The sequence below is a fragment of the Siniperca chuatsi genome, linkage group LG11 (genome assembly GCF_020085105.1).
Source record: "Siniperca chuatsi isolate FFG_IHB_CAS linkage group LG11, ASM2008510v1, whole genome shotgun sequence".
Taxonomy (NCBI): Eukaryota; Metazoa; Chordata; class Actinopteri; order Centrarchiformes; family Sinipercidae; genus Siniperca; species Siniperca chuatsi.
The window spans coordinates 1512937-1526732 of record NC_058052.1 but is presented as its reverse complement, the minus strand read 5'-3'; the positions used below and the strand labels follow the sequence as shown (position 1 = coordinate 1526732).

Here is a 13796-nt window from a genome sequence, read left to right as displayed (position 1 = left end):
AAAAATGTCTCTTCTCAGAGGCTGCAGATTTATCAACATATTAGTCCTGCTGCCTTCAGATGCTGCAGGTGTTACAGGGGGTAGGCCTGTATCATTCAGCTTCACACTGATTTACCTTCACACTAATTGGTACTGATGAGCCAATGGCTGTGATTCAGGGTCTGATTGAGTGTGCCTCTGCTTTGTAGTTTACTTAAGCCACATGCAGCAGCCACTAGAAGATGGCCATCCAGTGGTGTGTAAAGTTGACAATGGACGGTGAGAAAGCAAGCAACCTGCAGTGCAGCTGACCCATGGCCTTGGACACTGACCCACTGCAAAGTACCGCAGTGGGTGTGTTATACAGGGATTTCATGAACTGAAGGAGAAGATTTTCATTCAGTATAAAGCAGGTGTGAACATCAGATACTGTAAGAATCCCCCACATCTATTCATAGATCAATGCAGACTGATTTACTGACCACATTAAATGTTAATTCTGTGCCAATTTTGGTTGGAGAGTTTAAATTATTTTATTTTAACCATTAATCTTTTGTTGCAGCATGTCTGCAGCATTAGAGTAAACTACTATCATCCATTTTATGTCATTTCGCTCATAACGAACTGGATTCCAGTCTGAAACATGAAATAGTGATCTACGGTACGCTCTACTGGGTGAAAACGGAACTACGTCACATTAACTAGCTAGTTAACAGAAAATTCATTATAGTTTAGCTATATACTCCTATATATTACACAATAAAAGCAACATATACTTGCAATAATGACACACAGGATGCCGAATGAACGGCCAATCTCTCTGGCTAAATACAGCATTCCTAGAAGACTGCATCAACGGATTAGGTGGACGTGTTAAGTGTGGCAACATAGTGCTTTGCACCTGCCAGCATCAACTTCACTCAACCCTGCACTGATACGTCACACGTGCCTCTATACATTACTGAAAGTGTTAGGTGTAGTGTCAGACGTCGCTCGATAGTGCAGTGCACCTGACCATTGTACCTTCACTCTGCTGCTACATGTACTTTTATGTCAGCTGTAGTGTTGGTATGGCGTATGTGTGCATAAGGTATAAAGTGTAGCATAGGTGTGGCACAGGCGATCATGTTAACGTTACACCTAAATAAAACACACATCGCCTACGTCACATGTGCATGATGCCTTTGTAGCCATTTTAAGTCTGTGGAAATTGTAGGTGTAATGTCAGAGGCAAACGGCAACCTCCTGGGCTGAAAAATTAAGCCAACGCGTAAGTGCCAAAAACTGCAGTTCGTCGAATGGCCACTTGAGGCTGGCTCCAAAAGCAAGTCAATCTCCATAAGCCCCATGTTAAAATGCCCAACTTCACAGCAGAAATAAATACGCTTACAGCATGTTACAAAAAACTGGTCTCTATAGCAAATTTCCCCATTCCTGACAATTGTACGGAGGTGAATTGTTATATAACTCACCTGTTTAAATTATATTAAGGCTTAAAGTTATGCATAATTAAGGGTGTGGCCACTTTGAGTGACAGGTGGGTGCCGTCAGAGGTGGCTGGTTTCAGCAACCAGACTTCTTACGGCCTGCCTCAGCTCCACCCACGCTCCACGTCTTTGCCCATTTTTGGATTAGGCGGGGGCCGGCGGAGTCAGGAACTGCCAAGATGGTGTCGGCCGGAGCCACCATACTGAGCTTCACACAGGCTCTTCAGAAACCTATGGGTGACGTCACAGAGACTACGTCCATATTTTATACAGTCTATGGTCAGAGGTTGGTCAGATCACAGAGGTCTTGTCAGGCGCTAGTGAAGCATACTGGTGTGCATGAATATTGATAAGTTTCACCCCTCATATTCTGCTGGCCTACATGACCAAGTAATGTTGTTAAAGCTGTGCTATCTTCCTTTGTACACCAATAAACGTATAGTATCAATCAAAATTTTGCAGGTCACTGGTTTACTTTTTTATGTTTGAATATTGGAAATCTGTAAATAATCTTTGGCATTTACTCCATAAAACACAGAATACTGCATTGGCCCAAATATGAGACCATATTTGTTTTGGAAATTACATTTGCAACAACTAGATTAACCTATGGGAGTTTCTGACAGCCCCTGTAATGTATTTGGCTGGCACAGAGAAAATAAAAGCTTGACGAGTCTAAACGAGTTGAAAATGTTTCTCTACATCTTTAAAACAAACAGATCTGGGACAGAATCATCTGTCAAGCAGCCAAGAATTACTGTTACCATTATCGGCACAGGATAACTTTATGATAAGCTCAAAAAGTCAGTCTGAAAAAATGCTAACAGCCAGAGAAAATCATTCCGACTGCTTAAGAGAGTCTGACAGGACAATGTGTATGTGATTGATAAACAACTACACAAATGTGGGATTTATATTTTGCTTTAATGGTTTCCTGCTATCAGTATCTCAGGGGAAACTTTCCCAAGAGGACTGGTCTGAAAGTCTTTATCTTACAAAAATTCTATTTTCAAAAACAGGTTTTGGAAAAGCGAGGGTTGCATGTCCCATGTTGTTGTAACTGTAAGCCAAGTAGTAAATCCTTGAGTCTCAGGGTGATTTGATTGACAGCTGTTTGATCCAATGAAACTCTTGTTCTTATTTGTTGTTTGACAGCTCTCCTGAAATATTGTGTTTAAAGACGATCTCAAAATTAAAGACAGATACTCTTGAAAATACCTGGTATCAAGGAGATGTATTTAAATGTTTGACTAAATGAATATAGCTGGATTTATATGTGACACAAGGGGTTACAGCAGTCAGGTCTCGATATACTACAGTTTAGGTCAGGGATTTCACCCATTGATAGCACCACATTAACACTTGACATAAGTAATGTACATGATCAGGCCATATTGTGATTAAATTAATTATATATATATATATATATATATATATATATAGCATTACATTATTCCCTTGGTGAGCAATGATGGGAAGGTTTTCCTTGTGTCATTACTAAATAGGAGACTATTCTGTGCAATAGCTGGGTTTCCATTCTTTGATTCACTGTGATGGGGAGTGGTGAACACAGTGAGCAGAAGGTTTGCGGTGGAAATGGCTTTGCCAGATGCGTGTTAGGCTTGGGCAGTATCTATTTTTTCATACCCTCATACCTTCCTGACATTTCACTGGGGTATACGGTACATGACGGTATTTGTGTAAAACAAAACAACGTAAAAGCTGAGCTGCTGGTGATAGAAGACATTGTGGCATGTATGACATTGTCTTGTCCAGTGATTCCCAACCAGGGTACTTCTGCACTTACCAGGGGGTGTGTGGAAAAAAAAAGAAAATTGTGAAGCTCAGCTATTTTGAAAATGGCTGAAACAACCAGTTTCTGTCTATCCAAAGGACACTAGTACAAATGCAAACTTGGCCAAAACTACTAAAAAATACCTCTGAACAATACCATAAAGCCGTCCCATCTATCAAAGGGTATGACAGAGGGGTTCTTAGGCCCATCTGATAGGGCTGTGGGGTTACGTCGGACAAAAAAGGTTGGGAACCACTGGTTCTAGCCTACAGTGTGTCTAATTAGTCTTCTTTGACAAGTCTTGCAGGGTTCAAATACTTTTGGCCCATAGAATAATCAGTAGATAGGAAATAAGCACCCATCTTCCATAGATTCTTGCTGGAGGACCCGTTGATATAATCTGGGAGAATCATCGCCCTGTAGAGCCGGGGAGTTTCTATGTTAACCGGCACAGCTTTGAAGCCTTTACGGCACTGGTTTAGCAGCCCAGAAAACTCAGACCAATTCCATGCGTTGTAAATCATCTCACGTGATGCTACTCAGCCAATCAAATCTGTGCATTCCGATAAGCATTGCGACTCGATTCAGTGAGTGAGAGACACGCAGGAGACGAGATAAGAGACAGTGAGAGAGAGAAGCGAGTCAGAGAAAAGTAGAAAGCGGAAAGAGAACTTTCTATCAGAATGGACAGACTCTAAAGTGCACCTGTTGGTGCCGATGTCATTCAGTACCACGTTGTTTTTGATCGATTCGATAGGCGACGTCATTAACAACAAGCCTCCTCCACACGCGGATCATCTGCTGCTGTGAAAATGGAATCGCGGGTGAAAAAAATCCAAAACGGATTTTTTGGGCGACTTTATAAAACATACTGCTGACGAAGAAAGTCAACAGAGCAGACACATACAGGGAGAGAGAAAGAAAGAGGCAGGCGGGGCAAGGCAGTGTGTGTGTGGGGGGGATGATAGGGTAATATATTTATTTATTCTTTCAAATTTTCTATTTTCAATAGACAAAATATTTTTTGTTGCAGAATAATGCCCTGCAGTACATATTTTGTTTCTCGTTACATTTGTTTGTTTTTAAAAGAAAATGATTGAATATTGAAATATTAATGAGCCAAGTTTTTGATATTTATTTTGGGTAAATTAGTTGTTAGATTAATCGACTACTTGAAGAAATAATCGTTAGGTGCAGCCCTAATGCGTATTACTGAAAAGAAGACTACTGAACCTTTCTACAAATTGCGTAATGTTGTCTTCACTCTCAACAATCTCTACCAGCATTGGACAGGAGAAAAAACAAGCAGCCCAAGGTGACCAATCATAGTTATGTGGTCCGCACATGCTATCTGTGTAAAAACGGTAACCCTGAGGTGTAGTTACATTGTGGATGAAGTGCATATCAGCGAAGACGTAGCTATGGCAGAAATGTGCATTGCTGTAGCTACACCATAACCCCTTAACACACAACTATAAATCCAGCTTATGGGTGTGCTTGTCAGAGAACAGTATTCCCTTTTTGCCATACATCACACGTTTGGGCACTTGACATACTCAAGACAGTACTGGTATGATAAGCAACGGCACAGCATGTAACAGAGTAGTGGTACAATGTGTAGCATGCCAGTGCTGAAACCAAGGACCACAGTAAATACAAAATGGACCAGCTCAAAGAAAGACAGCAAACGGGTTCTTTTCACCTTCTGATATATTTTGTAGTGACACTGTTGAATTCCCTTTGTGGAATAAAACAAAACACAGCAACAGGAAAACATTACCATAGGTTAATACACATTGTATAAATGAAAGAAATGATACAATGCATACCAAGTACATGAGACATGAAATTGTCAAGTGGATGTGCAAAAGTAAACCCTTTATTTCACCTATAGTTACGGTCAAAGTCACTGTCCTGGCTCCATAAGTCATCAACCTCTTTCTCTCCACATTTTCTAATGAGATTTTTTTTTTTGTCTAGGGAAAAGGGCAGTTTCACTTTCTTTTGCTAGAAGAACATCAGTGTTAAAAGGGGCAATATGTTAGAATTGAGACTACTCTCCACCTCCCAAATTCATACTCCAAATCAATAGGGGGCATGTCATAACTGCTGCAAGCTGCCATTAACTAGTTAGCTCATTTAGCCGTGCAGCTAACTTAGTTACTCAGCTATTAGCTGACTGAGCACCAGAACCGGAGCCGAGCGAGCAGGCAACGGACGGGGATCAACAGCCTCCCAGTGAACGCAGCCACACCGGGACCGAACACAGCCTCAGAGACCGACGGAGAGCAGTTTGATCACAGGGAATACAGTACCGAGGTGATTTACAGCGGCTCCGACCAGGACTCCGGGTATGATGAAGACATGGCGGGATCAAGACAGACGTCAAGCCGAGAGGAGTGAGAGGGAGGTCGGGCATCAGAGAGGCAGCGACAGCATGTAGATCCAGAATATTTTTCACATCTAACGCGGAGCATTAGATTTCTTTTGACCAAACCAGAGTTGGTGATTGTTGGAACAGTTAAAAGACTAACCAAGACAGTTTTGGTGAGTTTTATATTGTTTGTTGAGTTTGAATGAAGTGAGTTTTGTGCATCCCTAACCCTATCCCCTTCCCCCAAACCCCTCCTCTCTCTGTCTCTCTCTCAAAACCTAACACGGCAGCAGCCGTCATTGAGTCTGGTTCTGTCCAAGGTTTCTGCCTCTTAAAGGAAGTTTCTGCTTGCCACTGTCGCCAAATGCTTGCTCATGGTGGGATTTCTTGGGTGTAATTAATACTATAAAGAGTACGGTCTAGACCTGCTCTATAGGAAAAGAGCAATGAGATAACTTCTGTTATGAATTAGCGGTATATAAATAAAACAGAATTGAATTGAAAGTTTTACAACGTAATAGATTGGTGAAAGAGAGAAACGAGAATGCAGAAGGTGTACGGTTGTATTTTTCTGTTTGATATGGAAAACAGGTATAAGAATATTTCCTTTCTTGACATTGAGAGTTTATTTAGTTTATTTATTAGACTAAAAAAGCAAGGACGTCAGCGCTGCTGATAAGGTCAACAGCTCACATTCTGTTGATAAGGTCAGTTAATTTTTTTATGTTTTAAGCTAAGATTCTGGCCAAATCTTATATATTGCCCCTTCAAACAATGCAAGAACAGGCTTCAAGTCACATTGTGTCCAGGGCACACATTTATCAACACTTTGTACAAAAAAGGAAATTTGTAAACCATGCATGCAATCATTTCCATGCAAAGTTTGGAAATGCTCAATTTGTACTAAAGAATGCACGTTAAGTGCCATTCTGATTATGCACAACAATTTGTGGTCTAAAAGAACAAAAAAACAAAACAACAAAAAAAATCAACCAATAGCAAAAGGTAGATATATGCAACAAAATAAACCAAATCTAAATAGAAAAAGAGGATATTAGTTAACATTCTATTTACCCATTTCTTCTTGCAGTGATGCAAGGTACCTTAAGTACAGTTACTCAAACTGTACAATTTTAGGATACTTTCACTTTACTTACTTATTTCTTTTTGGGATACTTAATACTTTCACACCACTTCATTTACTGTAAATGTATTATATTTATTCATTTGGTGGATGCTTTCTCCGTCAAAGTGACGTACAAATGAGGTACATTCCAAATCACAGTAAATCAGCAGGTAGTTTCTTCTGTGCATATGCAAGCTTTCTTCCTCTTTTTCCAGCTATAGAGGAATGCTGCAAACGCTTTTCTGCATGGTCCAATGGCTCTGCCAATCCTTGATTCCTTTATATTTTTTACTGCAAAATATGGGGAGCAATGTAACAGACATTGCTTGTTAAACATTACTGAACAGATATTAGATTAATAAAAATATGTATGTATCACAGTATCATCATTTCTACCAAATAAATCACATAAAATAGAAGCGGAAACTTAATTTTGCAATAGCAGTAGTAAAAAAGATTACATATTTGCAATCAGAAAAGTCTTTTAGGTTGCATAAAAGTTCAAACCTATGTAATACGTGGCATGGAAATAGCATGGCTTACAAACAACCTAGTCTATTTTTCTTTTAAAAGGAGAGATGGTTCATTAGTTGAGGATGAATGAAACAAACCGGGAAACCCTCTGGCCCCTATTAAAAATGAACAAATCGCCTACTGACTGTAGCCAATGCAAGTGGCTGATCCGTACGGTGCAAACTGTCGTCGTGTAAATGGACTGTACTTATATAGCGCCGTTCTAGTCTTTCTGACTACTCAAAGCGCTGCAACTACATATCTCATTCACACACCGATGGCTCATCAAACTAATCATTCACACAACCCTCGGGAGCCATTTGGGGTTCAGTCTTGCCCAAGGATGTGGGCTGGGGGAAGCCGGGATCGACCGCCGACCTTCCGATTGGTGTCATGCAGTCATGCAACTGAAATGACCTCATGGTTGTCAGGAAAATTATAAGATTATAAAATTATATAATTATAAGATTGTAGACAGTAACTGCATGGTAGCCAGGACGCATAAATAAACAGCACACTATCATTCTCCACTCACAGGTTTCACTACTGATATCAGATAATAGATTTGATTTACTAGCTGATTTTTCCTTTGCTTTCATATTATAATATCCGTGTTGGCACAAACAGGTGACCTTATGCCTAGTATAATGCCAGAGGTAGGGTTGTCCTACCTCTGCCTTGGTAGAAATCTCTAATAGCTGCTTGGCTTTAGGTCAAAACACAGCAGCAACGTATAGGGCTAAAACAAGCTTCCTGCACCATCTCCTCTGTGGACATGCAGCTGGTGAAGAACACATGCTGTGGTTTTCAATATCAACCTCTGAAATCACCAGGCATAATGCTGGAAAATGTTATGCTTATGTATCTAACGTTATTAGGTCAGCCGTGGATAACTGTAGGCATGGGTTTGCAATGATTCAAGGGTGAAGACCATGCTGTACAGAAACGTATCTTTATAAAGAAACTTACCGTTAACTTTATTAAGAAACTTACCTTTAACGTGATGCACTCTACAGTGAAGAGACGGAGGCTACCTTCGTCGGTATGATGACTCGCATCATATCTGTCCCCAAAATGCGAGATATCGTAGGAAAAATAGTAATCTGTTTGATACGGGACGCGCACACAAGATATGATGCTGTGTACTCAGGCGACACGTCTTCTGCTGCAAAGTCAGAGACATACAGTGGCTAGCTAACGTTACATTTGTAGCTAACTTCTAAGTTCTCGCGGAGGTCTAGAAGTTATGCGTTATGCTAGCAAATCACTTAACGCTATCTGGATCATGAGCTAACTTAGCCAGCTGAGCTAGCTATATTAGCCTATTGGGTACGTACCCTGAGGAAATGCCCTCTTGGTGGCCTGTTATGAAGAAAATGGCTATCCGGTGCTGGGGACAAAAATGGTCCACAAGGTCCAGGAGGCAAGTGTCCAGGAGGAGGAACACTACAGGGGCCTCCGAGTCTGAAAGGAGGGCCATGGAGTGGTGGAGGTCCGAACGGTGGCGGCCCGTGTGCAGGTTTACCTGTGCGGTACATGTTCGTGCTCAAGAGGCCGGTCTAACTCCCGTATCACCGACTGAAGAACCCAAAGTTTCCCAGCAAATGTGCTATTTTTTCACACAATGGAACGTGTGGTTCCACTGCCAGCAGCGACTGTGGCTGCCACCGGAAACACAACAGTGACAGTAAACAATGCGCCTTCTTCTTCTTTTTCTTTTTCTTTGAGGTTTAACGGCAGCTTGCATCCTTGTGTTGCACTACTGCCATCTTCAGGAGTTAGTTAACTCACACACTTTCCGTGTTGTCAGCGTTTCCCTGTCAATCCATCCTGTTCTCTTAAAGGTGCTATATGAGATTCTGAACATTAGTATAGCAGCAAACAGCTATTTGCTGTTATATTATATTTGTTATATTTTCCTGAGCAGAGAATGAAGTCACACTCGCTGTGTGTGTGAGCTTCTCTGTTCTTTGCTTTGGTGTATGTTAGTTCATGTGAGTCTCTCCCTGTGAAACTCTTCTTCTGTGAGGAGAGCTGTTTCTTTTCTCATCCTACGCAGTGATTTAAAGATCTGTCTTGACCAAACCAGAGTTGGTGATTGTTGGAACAGTGGAAAGACAGAAGTTTTGGTGAGTTTTATTTTGTTTCTGTCTAGTTTGAATGAATTGTGTTTTTTATGATGATCTGCGAGGTAAAATGACTGTTCTTGTCACTGGAGTCTGGTGGGGGTGGGCTGTAACGCCATTTGTTTTGGTCTGACATGCTGTTGCTCTACTGCGAGATCTAGTGGCAGTGAATGTCGTGTATAGCACCTTTTAAGAAAGCTGACTAGACACTTCCTGCCTTGTCCACTTCCACCACACTCCAGTATGCCCTTTAAACCCGCTCCTGTCAGTCCTGATGTTTTCATTCTCTGCATCATGTCCTTTCTTTCTGAGGTATCTTTCCTGCAGTTAAGTACATGTTCTACTGCTTCTGGTACCTGACAATGTTCACAAAGTCCAGTTGGATGCTTCCTTATAATGTGGAGACTCCCGTTCAGGTTACTGTGTCCTACTCTTAGCGTGGTCATTACTACCTCTGCTATTCTATTTCCTGCCCTGTTTCTCTCACTCTACTTTGTATTGCATGTAGTTGTCTTCCTCTTATCTCCTGATCCCAGAGCTGCTGCCACTTTATTGATATTCTTCCATGCAATACCCTTTCCCTCTGATTTTGAAAGTTTAACTGTGGTGTCTATGTTTTCTTTTTTGACAGCTTGTTGGGCTAGTTTGATCCGCCCGAAAACACCTGTACATACTTTGTGTATTTCCTTTCTGTATAACTATAGGAGTTGTAGGCCACATCACCGTTGGGCAGAACTCTGGCTGCTGCATCTCCTGTCCAGCCAAAACGTGATTTTACTGTTCCCTCTCTTTCCCAGCTGGCCTGTAGCACTTTTTTGGTTTTTGGTCAAATTCATCTACATACTACACTACAATAATCCAGCCTTGTTCTAATTAGCGCCACATATACACTATTTCAAGGACGCTACATCAGCTCCCCAGTCCAACCCTACAGCCCTAAAACCTTTTTGCACTTATACACTCATACCTTTAATGTGATCCCTCCATGTCAGTCAAAATATACTCCTAAGAATCTAAATTATTCAACTGTCTAGAAATTATTTTCATATAGTTTCAAATTAGTATTTTAGACACAACATCTTGCCCTCTTCTCATATAACGAGGTCATTGTTGGACTCCCATTATTCACTCCTTGCCTCAAGCTAATATTTATTTAAAAATAAATAAATAAAAGTATATTTATGTGTTGGAGCAAAGTGTGTGCTGATGTAAGGTCATGTGCATGCATGTGTTCCTATGGACACACTATGTGTTAAACAGAAACACATGCATACATTTATTTAACAGTGTAACCCTCCCGCTCCTTCCTTCCACTGGCTTGTATAGTCTATGAAATAGCCATGGCCTTGTATGATCATATTGTCTTTCTTCTGTATTTGTCTGTCATAGAAAATCTTTAATAAAATCTAAATGGGGAAAAAAAGACTGGATAATGGTCACTACCTGCGGTTCTCTCTTGCTACACTTTCCATTTGCATATGGGAGCAATATTATTTGTTGACTCCTTTCCTGTGTTAACATCTATTATTGTTTTACTTACATAATCTAAGCAGACTAAATCCCTCTCATCTAACAAGTCTTCTGTTACCTGGCCATTAACATCATTTTCCTCACTCCCCTACAATGTGTTATGTGTACTGAAGTCCCCACACCACAAAATGCTTGCTCTACTTCAAGTTTGTTCAGCTCTATTCTCTTGCAAGGGTTATAATAATTCCCAACCACTAATTCCTTCCTTCCCACCAATACCTCCACCACCACATACTCCAGTTCTTTCCTGATACCCAGTACTCTATAAGGAGTCCCTTGTTTAATAAATGTGACACAGCCCCCTCCTCCCCTATCTTTCCTATCTCGCCTAATTGCCAGATATCCGCACACACCAAAATCTAAATATGCGGTTTCTCCCTCCGACTGCCTATAAATTGCTTAAAATCCTGCTCATTGGCTATCAAACTCCTCGCATGCCACTGGAGTATTAACATTGTTATTATTATCAATCAACACATGGTGACTCTTGACTTGCCTGTGTACTGAGATTGTCTCTCACTTCCTCCCATTTCAAACCCATCATATCAAGATGATGCACTGCTTCTTTGATAATTATTTGAATCCTTTCAGGTTTAGACTTAACCTCAGCTGTTGCATTTATCACTCCTGCTATAAATGCCTCCAACCTCTTGTTTTCTGCCCAGATCTTCCTTTTATCATCTTAACTGCCTCTGCATAAGAGACCTTTTCCTTCACTCTAATCTGTTGCACCTCCACCTCTCTTCTCAATACTTCACAGCCCCAATACGCAATGGGATTCCCTCCACAGTTACAACACTTTGGTCTCACTCACTCTCCACACTTCCCATATTCATGTTCCCCACTACATCAAGCATATCTTCTCTTTCCTTTGAACACTAGCCACATGCCCAAATTCCTGGCAGTTAAAACATCTCATTGGCTTTGGTATGAACTCCCTAACCCTGTATTTCATGAATCCAAAGTAGAACTCCTTTGGCAGAACCTTTGTTTCAAACTCTATCAAGTCTCAGTTTCTTTTTTCTCGGCTCCCCTTGTCATTCTTTTAGCACTTTTGACTAAAGTTCTGCACCAGTTCCTTAAGAGATAATCCAGAAATGACCCCCTTGCACCCACCGACCCTCTGCTCCCCCCCCTACTACTTTGGATACTTTTCCAACACTACTCAAATTCTTTGCTTTCTCCATCTGCACTTCAGTGTTGCACCCTATAAGCAAGTTTCCATCTCCCAAAACTCTCACATACTTCACTTCTCCAACTTGTCCTCTAATGTTAGCTTCAGCAGATTGACTTTCTCTACTCCCCCCTCTCCTTCAAATCTCACCACTACATTTAGCAGTCCTGCCTTCAGGTCCTTCTCCTCACCCTCCCTCCCCTCACTCTCCGTTCCGCCAGAGCTATCTCCATCCTTTTTCTTTCTCTTATGGCTACTTGCCTTCATGGCTCTACTTCCTCTCACCGCCTCTTCCCACTCACTCTCCCTCCTCTCAGCTTCCTCACTAAACTCCATGTTGTTGCTGTCACCATCCGTCTCCCTCCCTGTCATCCTGTCAGAGTTTGTAAGGAACATTAAAAGAATACCGTTCCGAACCTGTACAGGCCGTCGGTTGATATTCCTACAAAATGTTCCCCCTAGTCCCGATGTCCGCAAATCCTAAGTCAATGTTGTTTATCAATCAGAAAATAAAGTCAAACCAAGTCAAAAACCAGCATAGCAACATACAATAATTCAAACCTTCCACAAGCTCCCCACACGCTCCCTGCTTCTGGTCTAGCACCTGTGGCAGTGGAATCTGTAGTTGTAGAAAATAGTCACACGTGTGTGTCAGGAGTTGCAAACTTTTTTTTCTCTCCCACAAACACAACAGTTACACCTTCTCAGATTCTTCATTGCAGGTGCACAAATCCTGCGCTATGTATCACAAACTCATACGCTCACATTTTTGCTACAGTTGCTGCAGTGAATATGAAACACATTCACACACGCGTATCAAAAATGTGAAGTCATGGACAAAATTTGCACATCCGCAAATAGGCATTGCAGTAAGTAACCCAACTAAAACTGAACTTTGAGACGTGTGTAAAACGTTTCCATAGGCATAGCTTGCTATCTCGAAATGAACATTGTTAACATTAACGTTAGTTGTTTTTTAGTCTGTGAAATGTTTATCGTGCATTAGGTTAACATTAGCATTAAATGAGACAATAAACCTGAATATCGATAATTTGTGTTTCGGTGAAGCGTTTAAAGTTTTGTCTCAGTCAGGTTAACATCGTCTATTATAACTGATTCATACTACTGAGGGAAAATAGTTTACAAATGTGGCTCTTACACATGTAACATAGGAAATTCCATGACGGACAGGATCCTCTTCTCTCTTTTGAGAGATGCAGTGTGTCACTGTGCCCACTGTAAAATGGTGTGAAACCATTTCCATGAGGTACAAAATCATGTTGCAAATCACTTTCGCATTGCAGTTCAACAGAAAGGTGAATTCTTTTCTTTATGTAGTTCAGTTAAACTGTGTTTGATGTTTGAAAGTTTATGAACCCTTCTGTTTTTTACATGTTTTACACGTCATTCCTCCCTAGAATTTGAAAGTAAAAACATATAATTAACTGATTTCCTCTTATTGTGAAATCTTTGGGAAGTATGAATCCCAAAGGTTCACATACTTCTGCACATAAGGATATTTAATGTATTAATTTAAGTAAATAATCCAGATATATTCAAACTATTTCATGTTTTCTGTTAATCGTGTTTTTTTTTTTTATTAGAAAATATAGTGTAGATGAAGATATTGTAATGAATTATGTCTAAAATATGTGAAAAACAGACTTCCAAAGGGGTTCACAAACTTTCAAT

At 40.7% G+C, this 13796-nt stretch overlaps 1 protein-coding gene and 1 long non-coding RNA gene across 2 annotated transcripts in view; both read right to left on the bottom strand.

Moving 5' to 3' along the window:
- Nucleotides 1-8979, bottom strand: part of si:ch211-195b21.5 (NK-tumor recognition protein) — a 19547-nt gene extending 10568 nt beyond the window's left edge. The window contains exon 1 of the mRNA XM_044214163.1: nt 8612-8979. Within this exon, the coding sequence (XP_044070098.1) occupies nt 8612-8812 (201 nt within the window). The 5' untranslated portion in view covers nt 8813-8979. The remainder of the gene's footprint in view (nt 1-8611) is intronic.
- LOC122884353 lies at nt 4954-8605 on the bottom strand. The gene is made up of 2 exons (XR_006379869.1): nt 8268-8605; nt 4954-7052 (listed from the first exon to the last, which is right to left on the bottom strand). It is a non-coding gene; the product is annotated as an uncharacterized LOC122884353 (long non-coding RNA).
- Nucleotides 8980-13796: the final 4817 nt, after the last annotated feature.